The sequence below is a fragment of the Hyperolius riggenbachi genome, chromosome 10 (assembly GCF_040937935.1).
Source record: "Hyperolius riggenbachi isolate aHypRig1 chromosome 10, aHypRig1.pri, whole genome shotgun sequence".
Classification (NCBI taxonomy): domain Eukaryota; kingdom Metazoa; phylum Chordata; class Amphibia; order Anura; family Hyperoliidae; genus Hyperolius; species Hyperolius riggenbachi.
Genome location: NC_090655.1, coordinates 5,923,900 through 5,947,577, shown reverse-complemented (window position 1 = coordinate 5,947,577; position 23,678 = coordinate 5,923,900). Strand labels below are relative to the sequence as shown.

Below are 23,678 nucleotides of genomic sequence, written 5' to 3'. Positions count from 1 at the left end.
TACAATGGGCAATCTCTGACTAAATCATTTATACGGAATTATTGTAAAAATAAAGCACTTTTTTTTTTAGCTCAATGTCCTGCAGACCGGCCCTTCTCACCTGACTGTACATCAGCTTCTGCAATAGTCAGCTCATAGTCAGTTGACTGAATAGGCGTGGCTTGGCTAGATGCCCCTCCCCTTTCTGTAGAATCCAGCCTTACCCTTAGTAGACACTGTGATAACTTTGACATGGGTCAGCTAACAGATTTATGAAACATCATGATATTCGGCACCGTACAGCTACATCTATAATTTATATCTTCTATTGTGTTTTTTAAAGGTGACGGATTGCATCTTCATGGAGGATGGAGGTAAAGATGCAGTGGACAGTCTCTGGGGAGAGAGATACGGAAGGTTGTGAAGCTGTCTGGGGGCCACCACTCGTTTTTCCCTTGCCGGACATTATTCACGGTGCTGCTGCCTGGGAGAAAACTCCAACCATCCCTGAGGATTCCCATTGGTGTTTTCCAGCCCTACTGAGACCCCCAAGCTAATACTGGCCGCCGAGCTGTTTAGAAGGGACCGAGCCGCGGCGATGGGCCGCGGGACTCCCGAGTATGACATCACGGCGGTGATCGAAATGGACGAAATGGATGCGGCGACTAGCCTAGTGAGAACGAATAGTGTCCATTCTCATAGGCTTTCACTGGACACGTTGTCCTGTCCGGTCCAGGAAAAATGGGACTCTGCGTTCCGTCTCGCGTTCCGTACTGAACGGATACAGGTTTCTTAACAAGTGGAAGCGGATCCTATTTTTAACATAGGATCTACTTCCTGCATTTAAAGGAGAACTGTAGTGAGAGGTATATGGAGGCTGCCATATTTATTTCCTTTTGAGCAATACCAGTTACCTGGCAGCCCTGCTGATCTATTTGGCTGCCGCAGTGTCTGAATCCAACCAGAAACAAGCATGCAGCTAATCTTGTCAGATCTGACAATGTCAGAAAAGCCTGAACAACCATGCTTGTTCAGGGGCTATGGATAAAAGTATCAGAGGCAGAGGATCAGAAGGACAGACAGGCAACCGGTATAGCTTATAAGAAAAATATGGCAGCCTCCATATCCCTCACTTCAGGTGTCCTTTAAGCGAAGCTTTAAAAACGTATCGCACAGATATATTTTCAAAGCAAGTGTGAACCGGCCCTGAATCTACACAGTGTACAATAAAGGGTACCGCTCTACCAACATATTGGCCTTTTTTCTTTCCAATACACAAGACCGGAACTGTGCGATTTGCTGAATATTTTCACGGCCCGTTGCAAACAAAATATATCATACTTCTAGCGTGGATGAAGCAGTTTCTCAGCGGAAGCCTACCAGTTTATGGCTGGTGAACTCGGAGCTGTCCGAACAGGAGGAGGAGAACTGGGGAGACAGAAGACGGGAGGAGGAAACAGAAGAACCAGGCGTTAGAAAGGGGAGAAAACGTTCCGTGAAGCAAGAGGAAAGCAAAGGGAAAAATACAGAGAGCCAGAGGGAGAAATCATATAAAATATCCACCAAAATAGAGAGGAGAGAAATTGAATTAGTGTTATGCAAAAGGGGAATACTTTCCCGAGAAACACATTCATCATGAAAATAAACAAAGGGAGGCCGGGCTCGGGTCCAAGACTGGACGGGGTCTGCATGCCGGCCAGAGTGCCGGGATACTCCATCCAGCCCCAGCTCTGCGGGGTCCCGCCATCGACTTCCAAGCCACCAGATGGGCGGTCAGCTCACTCCCCCCAGAGGACGCCGCATTTTATACGATCGTCCGCGGAGTATCAGAGGAATGTGCAGAATAATGCAGCAATTATACCCCGGGAATAATAATGACCATCAGATGCTGAACAAAAACCATTTATATTAGCAATATGGTGAATTATAGAGATTGTTATGGATCAAAAGGTGCATGAATATGGCTTGAGAACACACACACACACACACACACACACACAGTACACACACAGTACACAGACAGTACACAGACTGTACACACACTGTACACACACTGTACACACACACACACACACACACACACACACACAGTATACACACACAGTACACACACACACACACACACAGTACACACACACACACACACACAGTACACACACACACACACTTATGTTCCATGTCTACTCACTTCGGGGCTGGTGGGGACCGGCGTGGGGGTCCTCTCCATCACAGGAACGCTCTCGCTTTCTTGTGCCGCTTGCGATGGCTCTATAGATGTCGCGTCGCTGCTGCCCCTCTGCTGGAGAGATGTTCTGCATTCCGTCACCACTGCAACACAAAAAATATTCATTTATTTATTGTATTTATAAAGCGCCAACATATTATGCAGTGCTGGACATTAGTTAACGTAAACCAGAGACCTGCAAAAGCAAAGATTTTATATTGACTGTAGTTACATAAGCAGAGATGCATCTCTCACTGTCCTCCTGCGGTCTGCCATTCAGCCGCAATAATTCCCGGTAACTGGCTCAGTCAGGTCCAGTCTGGGTCTTCTGCGAATGCACGGACCTCCTGCGCATGCACAGAAAATCATGACGGATGCGAGTGAGCCAGTAAATGGGGATGATTGCGGACAAGCGGAGGACAGCGGGAGGACTGTGAGGGATGCTTATGGGGCTGGAGGAAGCCCCGGCTAGGTAAAAAAATCATTACATTGGCAGGTCTCTGGTACACTTTAACCACTTAAGTACCAGCGATCTCTGCCCCATTAAGGAGCAGAGACAGTGGAATCCCGATGGATTACGACAAATTGCTGCAGATACCTGCCGTCACTGCTGCATGTCGGGAACCTGGGCCACCCACTCTGCCGTCTCTATAATGACAGAGTTCCTGTGAGCCGGTCAGGAGCTGCTTTCATTGGCTCCCGACTCTCTTTCAATGTAAGCCAATGGGAGCGGCTTACATCGATAGACACGCCTCCTGACCAGCTCATAGGGCTCTGCCCTTATAGAGACAGGCAGAGCAACTGAGCTACGGCGAGAGACGTCGGGATTCAGCGGCGAGATCGGCGGGAGCAACGGAAACGGCGGATGAGCGCAGCAGCAGCTAATTGAAATCTACGCCCTGCCAGCCAGGTGACCAGCAAGATAAGCAACAGCATAATAACCTTTAAAGAAAAACATTTCATTGTTACAGCTGATACAAATCCTGCAATAAATTTGCAGACTGTCTACTTCCTGCTTTTCATGGAAGGAGACATATTAACATCCCGTGTTTACAAATAAGCGGTTCTGCCGAGGCAGTGAGCGGACACAGCTAAGGGATCACATTCACACTTGTGATTAGTCACAGATGAGGGGGAACTAGACAGGCTAATGTCTCTGTCTGGATACACACTATAAGCATTTTTCTGAGCGCTTGCGATTGCTGAGTGCTTTCTGAGCGCTTTTTAAAAATCACTCCCATAATACATACAGGGTGCATTTCTATAGGTTTTCATTTTATCCGGTGCAAGAGCTCAGATCCACCATACCTCCCAACTTTTAGAGATGAGAGAGAGGGACACTTAAGCCACGCCCCTGATCACGCCCCCAGTACACGCATACTATAATCCTATACTATAATCTACCTGTGTCTCTGAGTCCACCTGTCCCAGTGTCCCCGTTATCTGCCTACTGCGCATGTGCACAATACGGACAGCTGGACGGGACTAGGGAGCAAGGCGGGCGAGGCGTGCGGTGGTTGCGTGCATGCCCACTGGCGGCGGCAGGAAAAAGACCTAGAGCCTGTTTTTAAACGGGCTTGGGTCTACTAGTATTTTCATAAGAAACATATGCGGTTTTATATTTCAAACCACACTGTTCCTGTCTATTCTGGTTCATTTTCCTTCATATTAACATTAGAAAATAAAAAAAATATAACAATAGAGATGGCTGGAATCTCCAATTTTAGGTTTGTGAACCTTGAACGTGAACTTTCGCAAAAGTTCGGGTTCGCGCAAACTTCGCGAAGCGCAATAGACTTCAATGGGGAGGCAAACTTTGAAAACTAGAAACATTTATGCTGGCCACAAAAGTGATGGAAAAGATGTTTCAAGGGGTCTAACATCTGAGTTTTGCATGGCGGAGTGGGATACACACCAAAAGTCCCCGGGAAAAATCTGGATTTGACGCACAGCAGCGTTTTAAGGGCAGAAATCACATTGCATGCTAAATGACAGGCCTAAAGTGCTTTAAAACATCTTGCATGTGTATACATCAATCAGGGAGTGTAATTAGAGTTCTGCTTCACACTGACACACCAAACTCACTGTGTAACGCACCGCAAACAGCGGTTTGTGTAGTGACGGCCGTGCTGGACTGGTGCGCAACATGGCTAGAGTGTAGGCCGTGGCAGTTTTCAAGCCCATATGGTCGCCGGGCTGAGGTAGCTCAATGATAGAAAAACAGTGACTGTCCATCTGATCAAATTTGGTCTGACCACAATGAAGCAGTACATTTTAGGTATCGCCTTTTTTGAGAAATAATTGCGGCCTGGTATCTTCCACTGCAGTGTGTGGCTTTGCTTTTGTGTGTTGCTTTTCCTCAGGTGGTCATCCCATTGCAGTTTGTGCTTTGTAATCATGTGCCTTCGTAAGGTAGTTGTCGCTACGCGGGTCTTGGTCTTTCCATGGCTCAATGTTTGGTGGCAGAGAGTACAGATGGCATTGCTCTCATCTGAGGCAGACACAAAAAAATTTCCACACCGCTGAGCCCTGGGGTGATGGCACTTTGGTGATGGCTGCCGGAGTGTTAAGTGGGGTGCCAGAATCAGAGCAGGAGGAGGAAGATATGTCACGGTTCTGTGCGGAAGCTGAGGAAGATGAGGTGTTCTGTGTTAAATAGTCAACTACGTCCTGACAATCTTGGGGGTTGATGGCACGCGCCTTCTGAACGCTGTACTTTGGTCCAGGGCCGCACAAAATCATGACAGCACGACCTCGAACAGACCTGCCGGGTGGCCTGCCTCTGCCTGTTTTACCCATATTGGGGGGGGGGATGAAGTGAAAGGTATGCACTGACTTGACTAATACAATGTGCAGTCACACAGGTGCAGTGAACAGGTATGCAGTGACTGGTATCAATACAATGTGCAGCTGTGTCACACACACAGGTAACGTGAACCGGTATGCAGTGACTGCTATATAATTTAACACTGCGTGCTGTCACGCAGGTGCACTGAACAGGTATGCAGTGACTGGTATCAATACACTGTGCAGCTGCCTGTCACACACAGGTACCGTGAACAGGTATGCACAGTCGGACTGGTATTACAAATGTGCAGCTGTCACACACGTGCAGCGAAAAGGTAGTCACTGAATGTGCTGGGCCTTGCACAGTATAGAAATTAGCAACTACTGACAGGGCTTGTCAGGAACTGGCCCACGGCACGCCTGCGTATACAGTTCCCGACTGCGGGTTTGACCAGATCAAGCGGGGAGCCGCCTTTCAAGCTAAAAACAAGGCTGGGACCCCTCAAACACCTTTCACTGCCACCACTAGCTGTTGCTAGACACGTCCACTCTGCTGTCGAGTGCTCAGCACGCAATCCGCGTTTTCGTACTTGGGTCAGCTTTGCGCTTTAGGCCGAATACGAGAACGCCACGCACACACACACAGTTGCAATCTTACACTATAGTGAAGCAAAACTGCTAACAGTCGTTCCGAACGATACTGTTAGACTTCCCACTCTGCTGTCGAGCGCAGAAGTGCCCCATACACACAATGCAATTACAATCTTATACGTTAGTGTTGCTCAAACGTACAATCAGGCATGGACTTATACACAGTTACACTTCAGTCTCTTCTAGGCTATGAGTGTTAGTTTAGTACAGCAGAAGTCAAACTTATTAAATAACGATTTAATATTCCAGGAACGAGTGGAACAATACAGATAATAATATATACAAAAGATGTACAAAAAAAACCAAAGTAAAAAGTTACAAAATAAAGGTTACAACGATACACACAAAACAAGTTGCAAAATAAGAGGGAAAAAACGTTACCAGCGTATAGATCTGGGCGTTGTTTGCATGGAGCACGCGGTCTGGTCAGAAACCAGGTTAGCCCTAGAGTCTTTGCTATCTCCAGAGAGCTACCAGTTGTGAAGGACCTGTGCAGGTTCTTATAGGCCCATTTAGGGCCTGAGTGTACAAGTCCCACAATCTAACGCAATTTCCCCGTTTGTGACATCACGGTCTGCCGAGCCCCTTGTCACACCTGGGCTAGCTGTGACATGCGAATTTCAAGGCTTTTCCTGTCCACTTTGAACTTGGCAGACTCAGTTAGTCTGATAGTGTTTGGACCAACAGGCAGCGGTTTATACCTTAAAGGGATACTGTAAGGGGTCAGGGGAAAATGAGTTGAACTTACCCGGGGCTTCTAACGGTCCCCCGCAGACATCCTGTGTTGGCGCAGCCACTCACCGATGCTCCGGCCCACCCTCTGGTTCACTTCTGAAATTTCTGACTTTAAAGTCAGAAAACCACTGCGCCTGCGTTGCCGTGTCCTCGATCCCGCTGATGTCATCAAGAGCGCACAGCGCAGGCCCAGTATGGTCTGTGTCTGCGCTGTACACTCCTGGTGACATCAGCGGGAGCGAGGACACGGCAACGCAGGCGCAGTGGTTTTCAGACTTTAAACTCAGAAATTCCAGAAGTGAACTGGAGGCGGGGCCGGAGCATCGGTGAGTGGCTGCGCCAACACAGGATGTCTGCGGGGGACCATTAGAAGCCCTGGGTAAGTTCAGCTCATTTTCCCCCGACCCCCCTACAGTATCCCTTTAATAGAAAAGATCAAAGCAATGCACCACATTTGCAAGATGCCAGACAAACGGGAACCTAATTACCTGTTCCTGGCTGTCCAGAGGAACTGTATACTAATGTCCAAGCTCCCTGCTTCCAGAGGAATTCAATGCAAATGTAGGTCAATTGACGCGCGCACACACACACACTGTACACACACACACACACTCTGTACACACACACACTCTGTACACACACACACTCTGTACACACACACACTCTGTACACACACACACTCTGTACACACACACACACTCTGTACACACACACACACTCTGTACACACACACACACTCTGTACACACACACACACTCTGTATACACACACACACTCTGTGTACACACACACTCTGTATACACACACACACTCTGTGTACACACTCTGTGTACACACTCTGTACACAGAGTGTGTACACAGAGTGTGTACACAGAGTGTGTACACAGAGTGTGTACACAGAGTGTGTACACAGAGTGTGTACACAGAGTGTGTACACAGAGTGTGTACACAGAGTGTGTACACAGAGTGTGTACACAGAGTGTGTACACAGAGTGTGTACACAGAGTGTGTACACACACTCTGTGTACACACTCTGTGTACACACTCTGTGTACACACTCTGTGTACACACTCTGTGTACACACTCTGTGTACACACTCTGTGTACACACTCTGTGTACACACTCTGTGTACACACTCTGTGTACACACTCTGTGTACACACTCTGTGTACACACTCTGTGTACACACTCTGTGTACACACTCTGTGTACACACTCTGTACACACTCTGTACACACTCTGTACACACTCTGTACACACTCTGTACACACTCTGTACACACTCTGTACACACTCTGTACACACTCTGTACACACTCTGTACACACTCTGTACACACTCTGTACACACTCTGTACACACTCTGTACACACTCTGTACACACTCTGTACACACTCTGTACACACTCTGTACACACTCTGTACACACTCTGTACACACTCTGTACACACTCTGTACACACTCTGTACACACTCTGTACACACTCTGTACACACTCTGTACACACTCTGTACACACTCTGTACACACTCTGTACACACTCTGTACACACTCTGTACACACTCTGTACACACTCTGTACACACTCTGTACACACTCTGTACACACTCTGTACACACTCTGTACACACACACACACTACCGGTTTCCATGAAGCTAGCTGCCAATACCTTCAAAGCCAGACTGGCTGACATACCCATGTGACACAGCCAGCTTCTGTGCTATGCCATACGGCGGCGATATTCTGCATATTATCGTACATATCATCCTCATCCCAATATATCATCACAGGGCTGTATAAGTGTCAGTGGGCCACACACAAAAAAAAAATGATCACAAGAACAAGGTTAGCTCTCAAAAGAGCTGTTGAGGGGTGCTTTTTAGCAAGAAGTATCAGCAAGGAGCAAGCTAACAAGCCTACAAGAGCCTAACTAAGCTTTCCCTATGTCTCTGCAGCAACCTCTCCCTTCTCGAATTACTGCAGCCACACCGAGTGAGATAATGGCAGACGGAGCTGCCTTATCTAAGGGAGGGGGGGGGGGGGGGGGAGTGCAGCCTGATTGGCTGCCCTGTGTCTGCTGACTGTGATGTAGAGGGTCAAAGTTATGCCTAATGATGTAGTATAGGGGGCGGGTTGAACTTCCATAAATAATTTCGCGGTCGAACCGTTCAGGCCATCTCTATTTATCAATTCAAAGAATGGGAATTAAGCTTGGAGTCACTAAACACAATTTTCAGTGAAAAATACATATTTACATTTATCTGTACATCAGTCCTAAAAGAGGGACAAATGAGGAAAAAAGAGGGACAGAAGGACCTGGGTTCCCAGAGATGGAGTGTCCCTCTGAAAGATGGACAGTTGGGAGCTATGGGTCCAGTTTAAAGTGAACCCGATGTGAGAGGTATGTGGAGGCTGCCATAGTTATTTCCTTTTGCACAATACCAATGTATTGGCAGCCCTGCTGATCCATTTGGCTGCAGAGGTATCTGAATTACACCTGAAACAAGCATGCAGCTAATCTGGTCAGTTCTGACAATGTCAGAAACATCCGATCTCCTGCATGCTTGTTCAGGGGCCATGGCTAACGGTATTAGAGGCAGGGGATCAGCACGACAGCCAGGCAATGTGCATTACCAGGAAATAAATATGGCAGCCTCCATATCACGCTCACCCCGGGTTCACTTTAAATGGGAATATCTTTTTCTGCTATATCACTTAGACAAGTGCAATGGTGGGGTTGGCAGGGTAAATATTTTTTTCCTTTCTTCCATTTTTTGTTATTTTACCGATTAACTCTCCACGATGATGATTGAAAGTGAATTTAGTGGCGTTTGGCAGCTTCTGGGATGGCACTGGCAGTTTTTGAAGTTATTTAAACTCGATGCCAGGTGTGGTTCTTTTATTCATCAGATAAAAAGCCGCCCAATTGTCCCCACAAAAATTCCTCCCGACAGATGTTTATTTTATTGTAAACAGCTTAAGCCGCTCCTGGAAGCAGATGCCGAGAAATAACACGTTATGCTTGTAAACAGCGATAGATAGATCCGCCGTTATGGAAAACCTCCCGGAAACACCGGGGGAAAATTACGGTAAATTATTGTGGACCACAAAGGACAAAAGAATAGTCACAATCTGCTTGTGGAAGCCGATGAAATTATGCAGAATTTAGTACAGTTACAAGAAACTTAGGAGGGGATTTATTGCCTAAAGTGCGAAGGCAACCGCAGTAAGGGCCCGCTCACACTAGGGGGGGGGGGGTGTCTTCTGACTTTTTTCAAGCGCAGACGATTTTCTAAATCGCCCACAAAACGCTTGTGCAATGATTCTCTATGCGAAGGTTCATATCAGCGCGTTTCATCCACTTTGCACTTCCCAAAGCGCTGCCTACACCATTTTTGGGGCGATTTTGCGCTAATGGAAGGTAAAGGAAGAGCGCTAAATGCTCACAAAATCTCTTTGTGCAGCAATTGCCTTCACATTTTTTACAATAAATAGACTATTTATTATTTTTCAGGGTCAAAGAGTTCACTTCCTGACTTGCGTCACGGAGTGAATAAAAAAAAAATAAAATTGCGCACAAAATCACAAAATGGTTGTGTTTGCAATTTCGATTTTAGATGTGAACAGAGCCTAAAAGCTGAGCAGCTGCACAGAGCAAACAATCGGGTTTCAGAGCGGTCTGAGGATACCGATTGGTTGCTTAGGGCTTCAGGCCCAAATCTGGTCATTTTTGGACTCACCGCTGTTCTTTGGCCGCCACTGTAGGATTACAAGGTATACGTGGAAATCTGGGGGCGGGCCCCCCATTTGTAGCTTCCATTTGTATAGCAGATGGCCCCGGCAAGCCCAGGACCCACATTTGCACATACAGCGGCTAATCGCAGTTATTTACATGGGCACCTATGGCGTCGGCCAAACTACCGCTGTACCCAAACATGCAGATATTATTTTGCGGCAAATCAGTAGGGAAGGGCAGTTAGGCATCAGTTGGGTGGTCAGTTAGGGTTAATCATCAGTTGGGGCAGGGTGGATTAGGCACTTTGCGGCAGGAGAGGGAGTGTCAGTGAGGGTTAAGCATCAGTTGGTGTGGGGTCGATTAGGGTTAGGCACATTACACGGGGAAGGAGAGGAGGGGGAGATAGAGTGTTGAAGCTCACGTCCGGGCAGCTGCTCTGCTGCGGTGCCGCACTTCAGCGCGATCGCGGGCGTGCCCCCGTGGTGTCCCCCGGTAGCCCTGGGATCACTGAACGGGAACACGGTTCCTGATCAGCGATTCGTGTCCCCAGCAGAAAAACCGAAGCGTTCTTACAAGAGGCTTCAGATTTTCTGCACGGAAAAAATTTCCGCATCCCCCTTGTACTTCCGCTTAGCGAGAAGTACAAGGAGGGGAAAAAAAAAAAAAAAAATTCAAGGTGGCCATCTTGTGGCCAAATAGTAAAACTACATCTACATATTTTTTACATTACTAACATTAAAAATTAACTGTTTATTTCCCACTCCAAAATATTTTTTTTTTTTTTTTTATTATTAAAAAAAAAGACGTAAATAGTAACCTAAGGGTCTGAACTTTTTAAATATGCATTTGAAGGGGGTATACTACGAACATTTTTTAAATTATAAGCTTGTAAAATGTAATGGTCGAAAAACTGAAAATATGCACCTTTATTTCCAAATAAAATATTGGCGCCATACATTGTGATAGGGACAAAATTGAAATAGTGTCATAACCGAGACAAACGGGAAAATAAAATACATAGGTTTTTATTATGGTAGCGTGGATAATTTTAAACCTATAAAATGGCCGAAAACTGAGAATTTTTTTCCTTTTTTTTTTCCTCTTATTAACCCTGTTAAAATGCATTTGTAAAAAAATAATTCTTAGCAAAATGTACCACCCAAAGAAAGCCTAATTAGTGGCGGAAAAAACAAGATATAGAACAATAAAATTGTGATAAGTAGTGATAAAGTTATTAGCGAATGAATGGGAGGTGAAAATTGCTCTGATGCATGAGGTGAAAAATCCTCGCAGGCTGAAATGGTTAAGCATCGGTAGAAGAAGAAGCGTTCATGTGTGAGAACAGAGTTAGGCATTGGTAAAATATCAGTAATGCCAGTCTGACGTAAGAGAAGTGCGCTGTTTGTGTATTTCTCCACCAGCCGCCGGTGGGAGATACGTAGAGGGCGCACTTCTGCGTAGACTGGAGCAGACTGACGCAAGTGCGGGACCTGGTACCTAAAGCTGCATACAGCGGAGGACAGCGGCGTGGGAGCGATCCGAGCGTATGGGGCTGGAGGAAGCCCCAGGTATGTATAAAACATTTTCTTTTTATCAACTCTGGTACGCATACAACAAGGGTGGCACCACAGAATGAAAATAAGCTGGCTGAGTGGCTTGAGAAAGAGCCATCGAAACAGCGGGCTGTTGCCGCCAAAGCCTATTTTTTTTTACTATTATGTCATCTTACTGGCCTTTCAATAAAGCCCTTTTTGTATGCATGCTGTATGGGCCGCATTGGTACTGAGACCTTTGGCTTGGGCACGCGGGAATTTCTCCTTTTACTGAGTGCTCCTCCACTCCACGATTTTATCAGCTCTGGTACACTTTAAAAGGAGATGAACATCGCAGTCTCCATATTCTTCACACTTCAGTTTTCCTTTAAACAATGCCTATTTGCCTGGCAGTCCTGCGGATCTCTCTGACAGCAGTAGTGTCTAAATCACACACCAAAAACAAGCATGCAGGCAGGGCTGGTTTAAGCAACTATGGGGCCCAGGGCAAAATAAACCTGGGTGCCCCCCCAACAGATACCCCGGAACAAAAATCGGCATTAAGGGACCTTTTTTGCAGCTGGTATAGTCAGGGTGTGAAGCCCCAACCGGTCAGAGCTCCACATTCTGGCTATTCCAGCCTGCATGGGGGACAATGGGGTTAAAAAGTTTCAGGAGGGGGGACTGCACAATTTTTTTTTTTTTTTTTAATTCCCACACTCTAAACATAAATTTTTTTTGGGAAAATAGGAAAAAATGCCAGGGATCTTCATACAGCCATATTGCGGCTGTATAGCGATCCCTGGCCAAAGCGCTGCGGCTGCGTATGGACCCCCTGGAAACCCAGTCAGGAAATTTATTGCTCTCTTTCTTTTGATGCATGTAAAATTACACTACCGTTAGGTTTGCTACTAAAAGTGACATTTACCGTATTTAAAAGTATACTTTTTTCCTTCAAAATTTTAAAATAGATTTTCTCAAAAACTATAAGGTCTTTTTGAAAAAATGTTTTCCTCTTGTAGCCACTGGGGGCCCCTACAAAAAATTGCCCCCTTTGCCTCTATGGTAGCACCAGCCCTGCATGCAGGTAATCCAGTCACCTGATCTGCATGCTTGTTCAGGGTCTATGGCTAAAAGTATTAGAGGCAGAGGATCAGCAGGGCTGCCAGGCAACTGGTATTGCTTAAAAGGAAATAAATATGTCAGCTTCCACATCCCTCTCCCTTCAACTGTCCTTTAAGCCTGTATGGATAGGTGCACAGGCACACGAGTTTCTGAACTATGAAAAAGCTGTGCTCGGAAAGTAGCATTTATCTTTCACTGCAATTAACACGATTGCTTTGAGAACCTGTCTTGTTCAATCTTCAGACTTTAAGGAACACTGGCAGCATTCGCACATCGTATCGTTTACCTTCATTTCATAAAACGGTTTCAATAAATCCACCACTTAGGCAAATACTTTTGGTTTTTTAGATGGGGTATTGCAGCATTGATCTGCGTCCAGCGCTTCGCCTTCGCCAACAGCCATTAAAGGAATTGGCAAACAGATCTCCTAACTTTCTCCAGCATGCTTATCTCCTTTCTAAATTTGTACAAGGATAAACATGACTCAGACTTCAAAATATCTTCATATCGGTCTGTATTAAATTAGTATGACATATTGCGAGCCCAGGGCCCACCTTCCGTAGCGGCGTATCTGCCGGCTGCATTTCCCCCTTCAAATATTTGCTTATTTTACCGCTGCTAACAGCAAAAGGCGCAGTCGTGTTACAAAGGTACGCCTGTAATTGCTTGCTAACCACCGCCATAGGATACGGACCCCCCCACCCCAAGTCCTCGAGTCGTGCTTCTCAGCTTACAACCGCAGACCGCTCAGAACTTTTATCCACCAAGTACGAGGCTTGTCCTGCAGGAAAGGACTCATTTGCACAGATCTCAATTTCTCTTAAAGGGACTCCGAGCACCTCTCATGAGTATGCCGTTAAGACTCCGACCAGAACTGCAAAGTACATAAAGATGCATACCTTTCTGTAGCTTGTGCTCTCCTCTTTCATTTGATGTTTGAATCGCCGTTCTACACCAAATAGTTTTAGATCGATTTCAATTTAAAAATTGCGGCTGCCATCTTGACTCATTTCCGGGTCACCCCTGTCTTCTCTGTTAGAGAAGTGCATCACTGAATGAAGCAGGAAGAGGAAGTGACACGCATGGCCATTACAAGAGGCTCCTCCAGAGGGGTTATAGCACGACTTTGTTGGAAGTCGTCTGGCTTAAAGGCATGCCCATGAGAGGTGCTCGGAGTCCCTTTAAAATAGACCTGAAGATGGTTAAAAAAAAAAAAAAAAAAAAAAAAAAAAAAAAAAGGTTTCACTTACCTGTGGCTTCTGCCAGCCCCCTGCAACCAACCAGTGGCGGCACCGTTACCAAACGATTCTCTGGTTCCCAGCCGCTGCTAACTTTTGTTCACTCCGACTTGTAAGTTAACATTCACTGAGCTGGGGCGGCCCTGGCCACGCCTGTCTTGTATGCGCTCCCGTGGTCAGTGCAGTACAAGGAAAGCTCAACTGCACAGTACATCCCTGGCGACAAGAGCGTGAACAAGGCCATGCAGGCACAGTGGAGGGCGACTGCCAGAACCAAAAGTGAGCCACGGCAGGGGACAGGGCAGCTGCTGGGGGCTGGCAGAAGCCCCGGGTTTTTTTTACACCATCTTCAGGTTTCCTTTAACCACTTGAGGACCACAGTCTTTTCGCCCCTTAAAGAGGAACTGTAACGGCAAAACGTCCCCTGGGGGGTACTCACCTCGGGTGGGGGAAGCCTCAGGATCCTAATGAGGCTTCCCACGCCGTCCTCCGTCCCTCGGGGGTCTCGCTGCAGCCCTCCGTACAGCCGTGACGTAATATTTACCTTCCTGGCTCCTGCGCAGGCGCTCTGACAGCTGTCGGCTCCGAAGTAGGCGGAAATACCCGATCACCGTCGGGTCCGCTGTACTGCGCAGGCGCAAGTCTCCGGCGCCTGCGCAGTAGAGCGGACCAGACGGAGATCGGGTATCTCCGTCTATTTCCGAGCCGAAAGCAGACACAGCGCCCCCGCTGGAGCCAGCAAAGGTAAATATTGAAATTACAGTCGGGCCTGTCGCCGGCTCTTCAGAGGGCTGCAGCGAGACCCCCGTGGGACGGAGGACGGCGTGGGAAGCCTCATTAGGATCCGGAGGCTTCCCCCACCCGAGGCGAGTACCCCCCAGGGGATCTTTTTGAAGTTACAGAGTCTCTTTAAGGACCAGAGCCTTTTTTCCCATTCAGACCACTGCAGCTTTCACGGTTTATTGCTCGGTCATACAACCTACCACCTAAATGAATTTTACCTCCTTTTCTTGTCACTAATACAGCTTTCTTTTGGTGCTATTTGATTGCTGCTGCGAGTTTTACTTTTTATTATATTCATCAAAAAAGGACATGAATTTTGTCAAAAAAATGATTTTTTTTTACTTTCTGTGCTGACATTTTTCAAATAAAGTAAAATTTCTGTATACATGCAGCACGAAAAATGTGGACAAACATGTTTTTGATAAAAAAAAAAAACCATTCAGTCTATATTTACTGGTTTGGGTAAAAAAGTTATAGCGTTTACAAACTATGGTGCAAAAAGTGAATTTTCCCATTTGGAAGCAGCTCTGACTTTTCTGACCCCCTGTCATGTTTCATGAGGTGCTAGAATTCCAGGATAGTATAAATACCCCCCAAATGACCCCATTTTGGAAAGAAGACATCCCATAGCATTCAGTGAGAGGCATGGGGAGTTCATAGAAGATTTTATTTTTTGTCACAAGTTACCGGAAAATTACACTTTGTGACAAAAAAAAATAAAAATAAATAAAAGTTTCCATTTCTTCTAACTTGCGACAAAAAAAAATGAACTCTGCCACGGACTCACTATGCTCCCCTCTGAATACCTTGAAGTGTCTACTTTCCAAAATGTGGTCATTTGTGGGGTGTGTTCACTGTCCTGGCATTTTGGGGGGTGCTAAATTGTAAGCACCCCTGTAAAGCCTAAAGGTGCTCATTGGACTTTGGGCCCCTTAGCACAGTTAGGCTGCAAAAAAGTGCCACACATGTGGTATTGCCGTACTCAGAAGAAGTAGTATAATGGGTTTTGGGGTGTATTTTTACACATACAGATGCTGGGTGGGAGAAATATCTCTGTAGATGAGAATTTTTCGATTTTTTTTTTATACACAATTGTCCATTTACAGAGATATTTCTCCCACCCAGCATGGGTATGTGTAAAAATACACCCCAAAACACATTATACTACTTCTCCTGAGTACGGCGATACCACATGTGTAACACTTTTTTGCCGCCTAGATGCGCTAAGGGGCCCAACGTCCTATTCACAGGTCATTTTGAGGCATTTGTTTTCTAGACTACTCCTCATGGTTTAGGGCCCCTAAAATGCCAGGGCAGTATAGGAACCCCACATGTGACCCCATTTTAGAAAGAAGACACCCCAAGGTATTCCGTTAGGAGGATGGTGAGTTCATAGAAGATTTTATTTTTTGTCACAAGTTAGTGAAAAATGACACTTGGTGAAAAAAAAAACAAACAAACATCAATTTCCGCTAACTTTTGACAAAAAAGTAAAATCTTCTATGAACTCGTCATACACAACAGAATACCTTGGGGTGTCTTCTTTCTAAAATGGGGTCACTTGTGGGGTTCCTATACTGCCCTGGCATTTTACGGGCCCTAAACCGTGAGTAGTCTGGAAACCAAATTTCTCAAAATGACTGTTCAGGGGTATAAGCATCTGCAAATTTTGATGACAGGTGGTCTATGAGGGGGCAAATTTTGTGGAACCGGTCATAAGCAGGGTGGCCTCTTAGATGACAGGTTGTATTGGGCCTGATCTGATGGATAGGAGTGCTAGGGGGGGTGACAGGAGGTGATTGATGGGTGTCTTAGGGGGCGGTTAGAGGGGAAAATAGATGCAATCAATGCACTGGGGAGGTGATCGGAAGGGGGTCTGAGGGGGATTTGAGGGTTTGGCCGAGTGATCAGGAGCCCACACGGGGCAACTTAGGGCCTGATCTGATGAGTAGGTGTGCTAGGGGGTGACAGGAGGTGATTGATGGGTGTCTCAAGGTGTGATTAGAGGGGGGAAATAGATGTAAGCAATGCACTGGCGAGATGATCAGGGCTGGGGTCTGAGGGCGTTCTGAGGGTGTTCTGAGGGTGTGGGCGGGTGATTGGGTGCCCTGGGGGCAGATTAGGGTCTAATCTGATGGGTAACAGTGACAGGTGGTGATAGGGGGTGATTGATGGGTGATTGATAGGTAATTAGTGGGTGTTTAGGGTAGAGAACAGATGTAAACACTGCACTTGGGAGGTGATCTGACGTCGGATCTGCGGGCGATCTATTGGTGTGGGTGGGTGATCAGATTGCCCGCAAGGGGCAGGTTTGGGGCTGATTGATGGGTGGCAGTGACAGGGGGTGATTGATGGGTGGCAGTGACAGGGGGTGATTGATGGGTGATTGACAGGTGATCAGTGAGTTATTACAGGGAAGAACAGATGTAAATATTGCACTGGCGAATTGATAAGGGAGGGTCTGAGGGCAATCTGAGCGTGTAGGCGGGTGATTGGGTGCCCGCAAGGGGCAGATTAGGGTCTGATCTGATGGGTAACAGTGACAGGTGGTGATAGGGGGTGATTGATGGGTAATTAGTGGGTGTTTAGGGTAGAGAACAGATGTAAAACACTGCACTTGGGAGGTGATCTGACGTCGGATCTGCAGGCGATCTATTGGTGTGGGTGGGTGATCAGATTGCCCGCAAGGGGCAGGTTAGGGGCTGATTGATGGGTGGCAGTGACAGGGGGTGATTGACAGGTGATCAGTGGGTTATTACGGGGGGGATAGAGGTGTACAGTACACTGGGGGGGGGGTGATCAGGAGGGAGCAGGGGGCAGTTTAGGGTTAAAAAAAAATAGCGTTGACAGATAGTGACAGGGACTGATTGATGGGTGATTAGGGGGGTGATTGGGTGTAAACATGGGTCTGGGAGGTGGGCAGGGGGGGGGGTCTGAGGGGTGCTGTGGGCGATCAGGGGGCAGGGGGGGGGAGAAATCAGTGTGCTTGGGTGCAGACTAGGGTGGCTGCAGCCTGCCCTGATGGTCCCTCGGACACTGGGACCACCAGGGCAGGAGGCAGCCTGTATAATAGGCTTTGTATACATTACAAAGCCTATTATACACTTTCCGTGCGGCGATCGGGGTGCTAGTAACCCGCCGGCGCTTCTGAACGGTCGGCGGGTTACAGCGCGGGGCGGGGGGCGGAGCCAGGCGCCGGCGGCTGATCGCGTCACGAATGACGCGATCGCCGCAAAACCACACCCGCCACCGCCGATGGGCGTATTGCGGTCGTTTGGGCCCAGCCCTTGCCGCCGCCCATCAGCTTAAGGCGGTCGGCAAGTGGTTAAGGCCACAGTATGTAGCAGCAGGTCTGACTGCACTTAGGAAGGAACAAAACTCTAGACTTGGCACAGTTACTAAGTGATTAGCGGGGAGGTGACTGCGCAGAGCTCAGACTGACCACATGGGATTTACAGTTACATAGTTAATGTGGTTGAAAAACAAACATCTGTCTAATACTGGGGGCACATCTGGCTATCGATACTGGAAGGGGCTAATACTGGGGGCACATCTGGCTATCTATACTGGAAGGGGCTAATACTGGGGGCACATCTGGCTATCTATACTGGAAGGGGCTAATACTGGGGACACATCTGGCTATCTATACTGGAAGGGGCTAATACTGGGGGCACATCTGGCTATCTATACTGAAAGGGGCTAATACTGGGGGCACATCTGGCTATCTATACTGAAAGGGGCTAATACTGGGGGGAAATCTGGCTATCTATACTGGGGAGGGGGGCTGCCTAATACTGGGGATACATCTGGCTATACTGGGGAGGGGCTGCCTAATACTGGGGGCACATCTGGCTATACTGGGGAGGAGGATGCCTAATATTGGGGGCACATCAGGCTATATACTCAGAAGAGAGAGAGTGTGTGTGTGTGTGTGTGTGTGTGTGTGTGTGTGTAGTGTGTGTAGTGTGTGTAGTGTGTGTAGTGTGTGTAGTGTGTGTAGTGTGTGTAGTGTGTGTAGTGTGTGTAGTGTGTGTAGTGTGTGTAGTGTGTGTAGTGTGTGTAGTGTGTGTAGTGTGTGTAGTGTGTGTAGTGTGTGTAGTGTGTGTAGTGTGTGTAGTGTGTGTAGTGTGTGTAGTGTGTGTAGTGTGTGTAGTGTGTGTGTGTGTGTGTGTCCTGCACACCTGGGCGGAACTACAAAAAGCCAATCAGATTCCACCCATTGAAGTGAATGGAAAAAAAAAAATGTAAAAGGCTGCCATTCTCACAGTAATTGAGCCAGAGTCCCCACACTTGGCACAGTTGGTCACTTGGTGACTGAGGTTGCAAATGCAGGAAAAGTGGGAGGAGCATAAAACAGCCAATGAAATTTCAGACATTCATTTTAAATGGGAAAATGTAAACTGCAGCCATTCTTACACTGTTAATCACAGGGTTTTCAAACTTGGTCACTGGGTGAATGAGAATAATATTCAAGAAAGTGGGTGGGGCCTACAACAGCCAATCAAAAAAGTCACCTATTGATTTTCAAGGGGAATTTTAAAACTGCTGCTATTCTTACTCTGTTAATGGCAGAGGCTTCAAACTTGCTACAGTCGGTCATTGGGTGACTGGGGTCCAAATTCACTAAAGGGGCAGGGCCACAAACAGCCAATTAGACTTTCTTGGTGGATAAACTGCTTCCATTCACACATTTTTGATGCCAGGAACCTGAAAGCTCACAAAGTTGGTCATTTAGTGACTGTTGTCAAGGTTACAAAAAGTGGGCGGAGCCAAAAATAAAGTTCACTAGGAAAATATAAACTGCAGCCATTCTTACACTGTTAATGGCTGGGTTCTCAAACTTTGCACAGTTGGTCATTGGGTGAATGGGATGAATATTCAAGAGAGTGGGTGGAGCCTACAACAGCCAATTAAAATTCACCTGTTGATTTTCAAAGGGAATATTTACATTGCTGCCATTCTTACACTGTTACTAGCAGATGCTTCAAACTTGGTACTGTTAGTCACTGGGTGACTGGGGGTTTAAATTTGGAAAGGGGGCGGAGCCAAACAGCCAATCAGATTTTTTAAAATTTTAATGGGCATATACAAATAATTAATACCAAAAGCCCAAAGCTCATAAACTTGATCATTGAGTGACTGTATGTCAAGGTTAGAAAAAGTGGGTGGAGCCAACTACATTTTATTCCAGGGAAAATGTAAACTGCAGCCATTCTTACACTGTTAATGGCAGGGTTCCCAAACTTGACACAGTGGGTCACTGGGTGACTGGGATTAATATTCAGAAATGTGGGTGGAGCCAACAGCCAATCAAATTTCACCTATTGATTTTCAAGGGGAATATTTACATTGCTACCATTCTTACACTGTTAATGGCAGAGGCCTCTTACCTGATAGGTGACTGGGGTCCAAATTCACTAAAGGGGGCGGAGCCACAAACCGCTAATCAGATTTGTTAGATTGATTTCAGCCATTCTGTTATTGGCAGGGTTCTCAAACTTGACACAGTTGGTCAATGGATGAATGGGATTAATATTCAGGAAAGTGGGTGGAACCTACAACAGCCAATCAAAATGACCTATTGAATTTTAAGGGAAATATTGAAACTGCTGCCACTCTTACACTAATAATGGCAGAAGCCTCAAACCGGCTACAGTCGGTCATGAAGTGGCTGGGGTTCAAATCCACTAAAGGGGTGGAGCCAGAAAAAAGCCAATCAGATTACTTTACTGGATAAACTGCTTCCATTCACACAATTTTGATGGCAGAAACCCAAAAGCTTAAAACTTGGTCACTGGGTGACTGGGATGAATATTCAGAAAAGTGGGTGGAGCCTAAAAAGAAAATCAAAATTCACCTGTTGATTTTCAAGGGGAATATTTAAATTGCTGCCATTCTTGCACGGTTAATGGCACAAGCCTCAAACCTGGTACAGTTGGTCGTTGGGTCACTGGGGTTCAAATTCAGAAAAGGGGTGGAGCTACAAGCAGCCAATCAGATTGGTTTCATCTCACTGGTAAATTACAAAGTATTGATGCCAAGGACCCCAGAGCTCACAAACTTGGTCATTGAGTGACTGTGTGTCAAGGTTACAAAAAGTGGGCGGAGCCCAAAACAAATTTCACTAGGAAAATATAAACTACAGCCATTCTTACACTGTTAATGGCAGGGTTCTCAAACTGTGCCCAGATGGTTACTGGGTGACAGAGATTAATATTATGGGAGGTGGGTGGAGCCTATAATAGCCAATCAAAATTCACCTGTTGATTTTCAAGGGGAATATTTAAATTGCTTCCATTTTTTGCTCTGTTAATAGCAGATGCCTCAAACCTGCTACAGTCAGTATTTGGGTGATTGGGGTTCAAATGCTGGAGAGGCGCAGAGCCACAAACAGCCAATCTGATTTGTTTAATTTATATGGGAATATACAAATTATTGATGACAAAGACCCCAAAGCTCACAAACTTGGTCATTGAGTATTTGTGTGTTAGGGTTAGAAAAAGTGGCCGGAGCTAACACCAGCCAAATACATACCTGGGCAATGTCGGGTCATCAGCTATTATTCATAAATGTGGATGGAGCCTACAAAAGCCAATCAAAATTCACCTATTGATTTTCAAGGGAAGTATTTCATTACTGCCATTCTTGCACTGTTAATGGCACAAGCCCCAAACTGGGTACAGTTATTTATTGGGTGACTGGGGTTCAAATTCAGAAAAGGGGTGGAGACACAAACAGCCCATCAGATTTGGTTCATTTCAATGCAAATTATTGATGCCAAAGACTACAAAGCTCACAAATTTGGTCACTGAGTAATTAAGTAATTGTCTGTTTTTTGTTATAAAAAGTGGGCATAGCCAACACCAGCCAAATACATACCCAGGCAATGCTGGGTCATCAGTGGGCGGAGACAAATACAAATTTCACTGGGAAAATGTAAACAGCAGCCATTCTTACACTGTTAATGGCAGGGTTCTCAAACTTTGCACAGTTGGTCACTGGGTGACTGGGATTAATATTCAGACAAGAGGGTGGAGCCTACAAAAGCCAATCCAAAGTCAATTATTGCTTTTCAAGGGGACTATTCAATTGCTGCCATTCGTGCACTGTTAAGGACACAAGCTTAAAACCTGGTACAGTTGGCCATTGGGTGACTGGTGTTCAAATACAGAAAAGAGGGTGGATCCACAGCCAATCAGATTTGTTTCATTTCAATGCAAATTATTGATGCCAAACAATGCAAAGCTCACAAACTAGGTCATTGAGTCATTGTGTGTTAGGGTTAGAAAAGTGGGCGGAACCCAACACCCGCCAAATACATACCCGAGCAACACCAGGCAATCAGCTAGTGAATAATAAGAACATTACAAAAGGTTAGTTCTGCTTGTAAGTACAAGCTGGTGATTGCCAGCATTGTTTGCATGCACAAGCGTTCCTCTGTCTGCACATGAGGTCTGTGATTCTGAGCGGAGGCCTCTGCACAGCCTGCTTGCCATGCAGCTTTGTTCTGTGTGCCCCTAGTGATCAGAGCCTTGCTGCTGTGACATGGGCAGAGAGTGGGTCAGCCCCATGTGCTTCCCTCCCACACACAATCCCCATGCTGGAGTAGTGCAGCCAGAGCTCAGAAGGTCCTGGTCACAGCCTGGAGGATACTCATGTCAGAAAATGGCAGAAAAGGGAAAACTAATGCAAGGAAATCTTGTCTTCCCTCTTCTGCAGCCAAGTGACACCACTGCCATCTAGTGGCGGAGTCAGGTCATGACCGCAGGCTCTGTGAGGGGAGATGAACTTGGAAATCAGCATCTCATAAGTTTATTTCAGTTTGTTTGTCTAACATTATTAACAGTTATCAGCAATTTATAATGTACGGTACATTGGATGCACCGCTAGTTACCTACAGGAGACCCCACTGCTATCACTGTGAACCCACAGAGGCATGTGAAACAAAGACCAAAACGTTTTAGTTTGCATTTAAAAACAAAACCTGAAGCACAAAAAAATAAAAAAATAAAAGTACTTACGTATTATCCCATCTGGAAAGTTTGGCAGACTTTTGTTAAAGTTCTGTTTGCTCCCGCAGTAAGATCTGACCATTTTTGGAAAGATGAAAGTCCCGGCTTTCTGTTGCACCGGGTCCCGAGTTGGTATGATGCTCAGTTCACAAGTTATGGGGTTTTGAAGGAGGGGTGTCCCCTGAACTTGGCTGCAGAAAGTGCAATTACAGAAGTACAGGAGGAACCCGACATGATGAGCAGCACACCCGGGAGGACTTCTTCCTTCACAGCATAAATCTGTGTCTTCAGTACATATGTCAAGTGCCCCGGGTCTCTCATTACAGATGAAGGAGCAGCGCAGCTCTGCACCCTCGTCTCCTCTGTCTGATTGGCCTGGGCAGGAGACTCCATTCTCATTACAGATGAAGGAGCAGCGCAGCTCTGCACCCTCGTCTCCTCTCTGTCTGATTGGCCTGGGCAGGAGACTCCATTCTCATTACAGATGAAGGAGCAGCGCAGCTCTGCACCCTCCTCTCCTCTCTGTCTGATTGGCCTGGGCAGGAGACTCCATTCTCATTACAGATGAAGGAGCAGCGCAGCTCTGCACCCTCCTCTCCTCTGTCATACTGGCCTGGGCAGGAGACTAAGGAGCAGCGCAGCTATGCACCCTCGTCTGCTCTCTGTCTTACTGGCCTGGGCAGGAGACTCCATTCTCATTCCAGATGAAGGAGCAGCGCAGCTATGCACCCTCGTCTCCTCTCTGTCTTACTGGCCTGGGCAGGAGACTCCATTCTCATTACAGATGAAGGAGCAGCGCAGCTCTGCACCCTCCTCTCCTCTGTCATACTGGCCTGGGCAGGAGACTAAGGAGCAGCGCAGCTATGCACCCTCGTCTGCTCTCTG

At 46.6% G+C, this 23,678-nt stretch overlaps 1 protein-coding gene and 1 long non-coding RNA gene across 7 annotated transcripts in view; one reads left to right on the top strand and one right to left on the bottom strand.

The window, feature by feature from the left end:
* LOC137536019 (uncharacterized) overlaps positions 1 to 1,229 on the top strand; it is a 36,148-nt gene extending 34,919 nt beyond the window's left edge. Inside the window, exon 2 of the long non-coding RNA XR_011024497.1 lies at positions 323 to 1,229. This is a non-coding gene — a long non-coding RNA (uncharacterized lncRNA). The remainder of the gene's footprint in view (positions 1 to 322) is intronic.
* Positions 1 to 23,678, bottom strand: part of ZFYVE27 (zinc finger FYVE-type containing 27) — a 149,710-nt gene that overhangs the window by 69,698 nt on the left and 56,334 nt on the right. For 5 of the 6 annotated variants that reach the window (XM_068257954.1, XM_068257955.1, XM_068257957.1 and 2 more), the window contains exons 7-8: positions 2,168 to 2,307; positions 1,360 to 1,407 (exon numbers count right to left, since the gene is read on the bottom strand). In XM_068257954.1, the coding sequence (XP_068114055.1) occupies positions 1,360 to 1,407; positions 2,168 to 2,307 (188 nt within the window). The remainder of the gene's footprint in view (positions 1 to 1,359; positions 1,408 to 2,167; positions 2,308 to 23,678) is intronic. The other variant, XM_068257953.1, reaches the window with a different exon arrangement.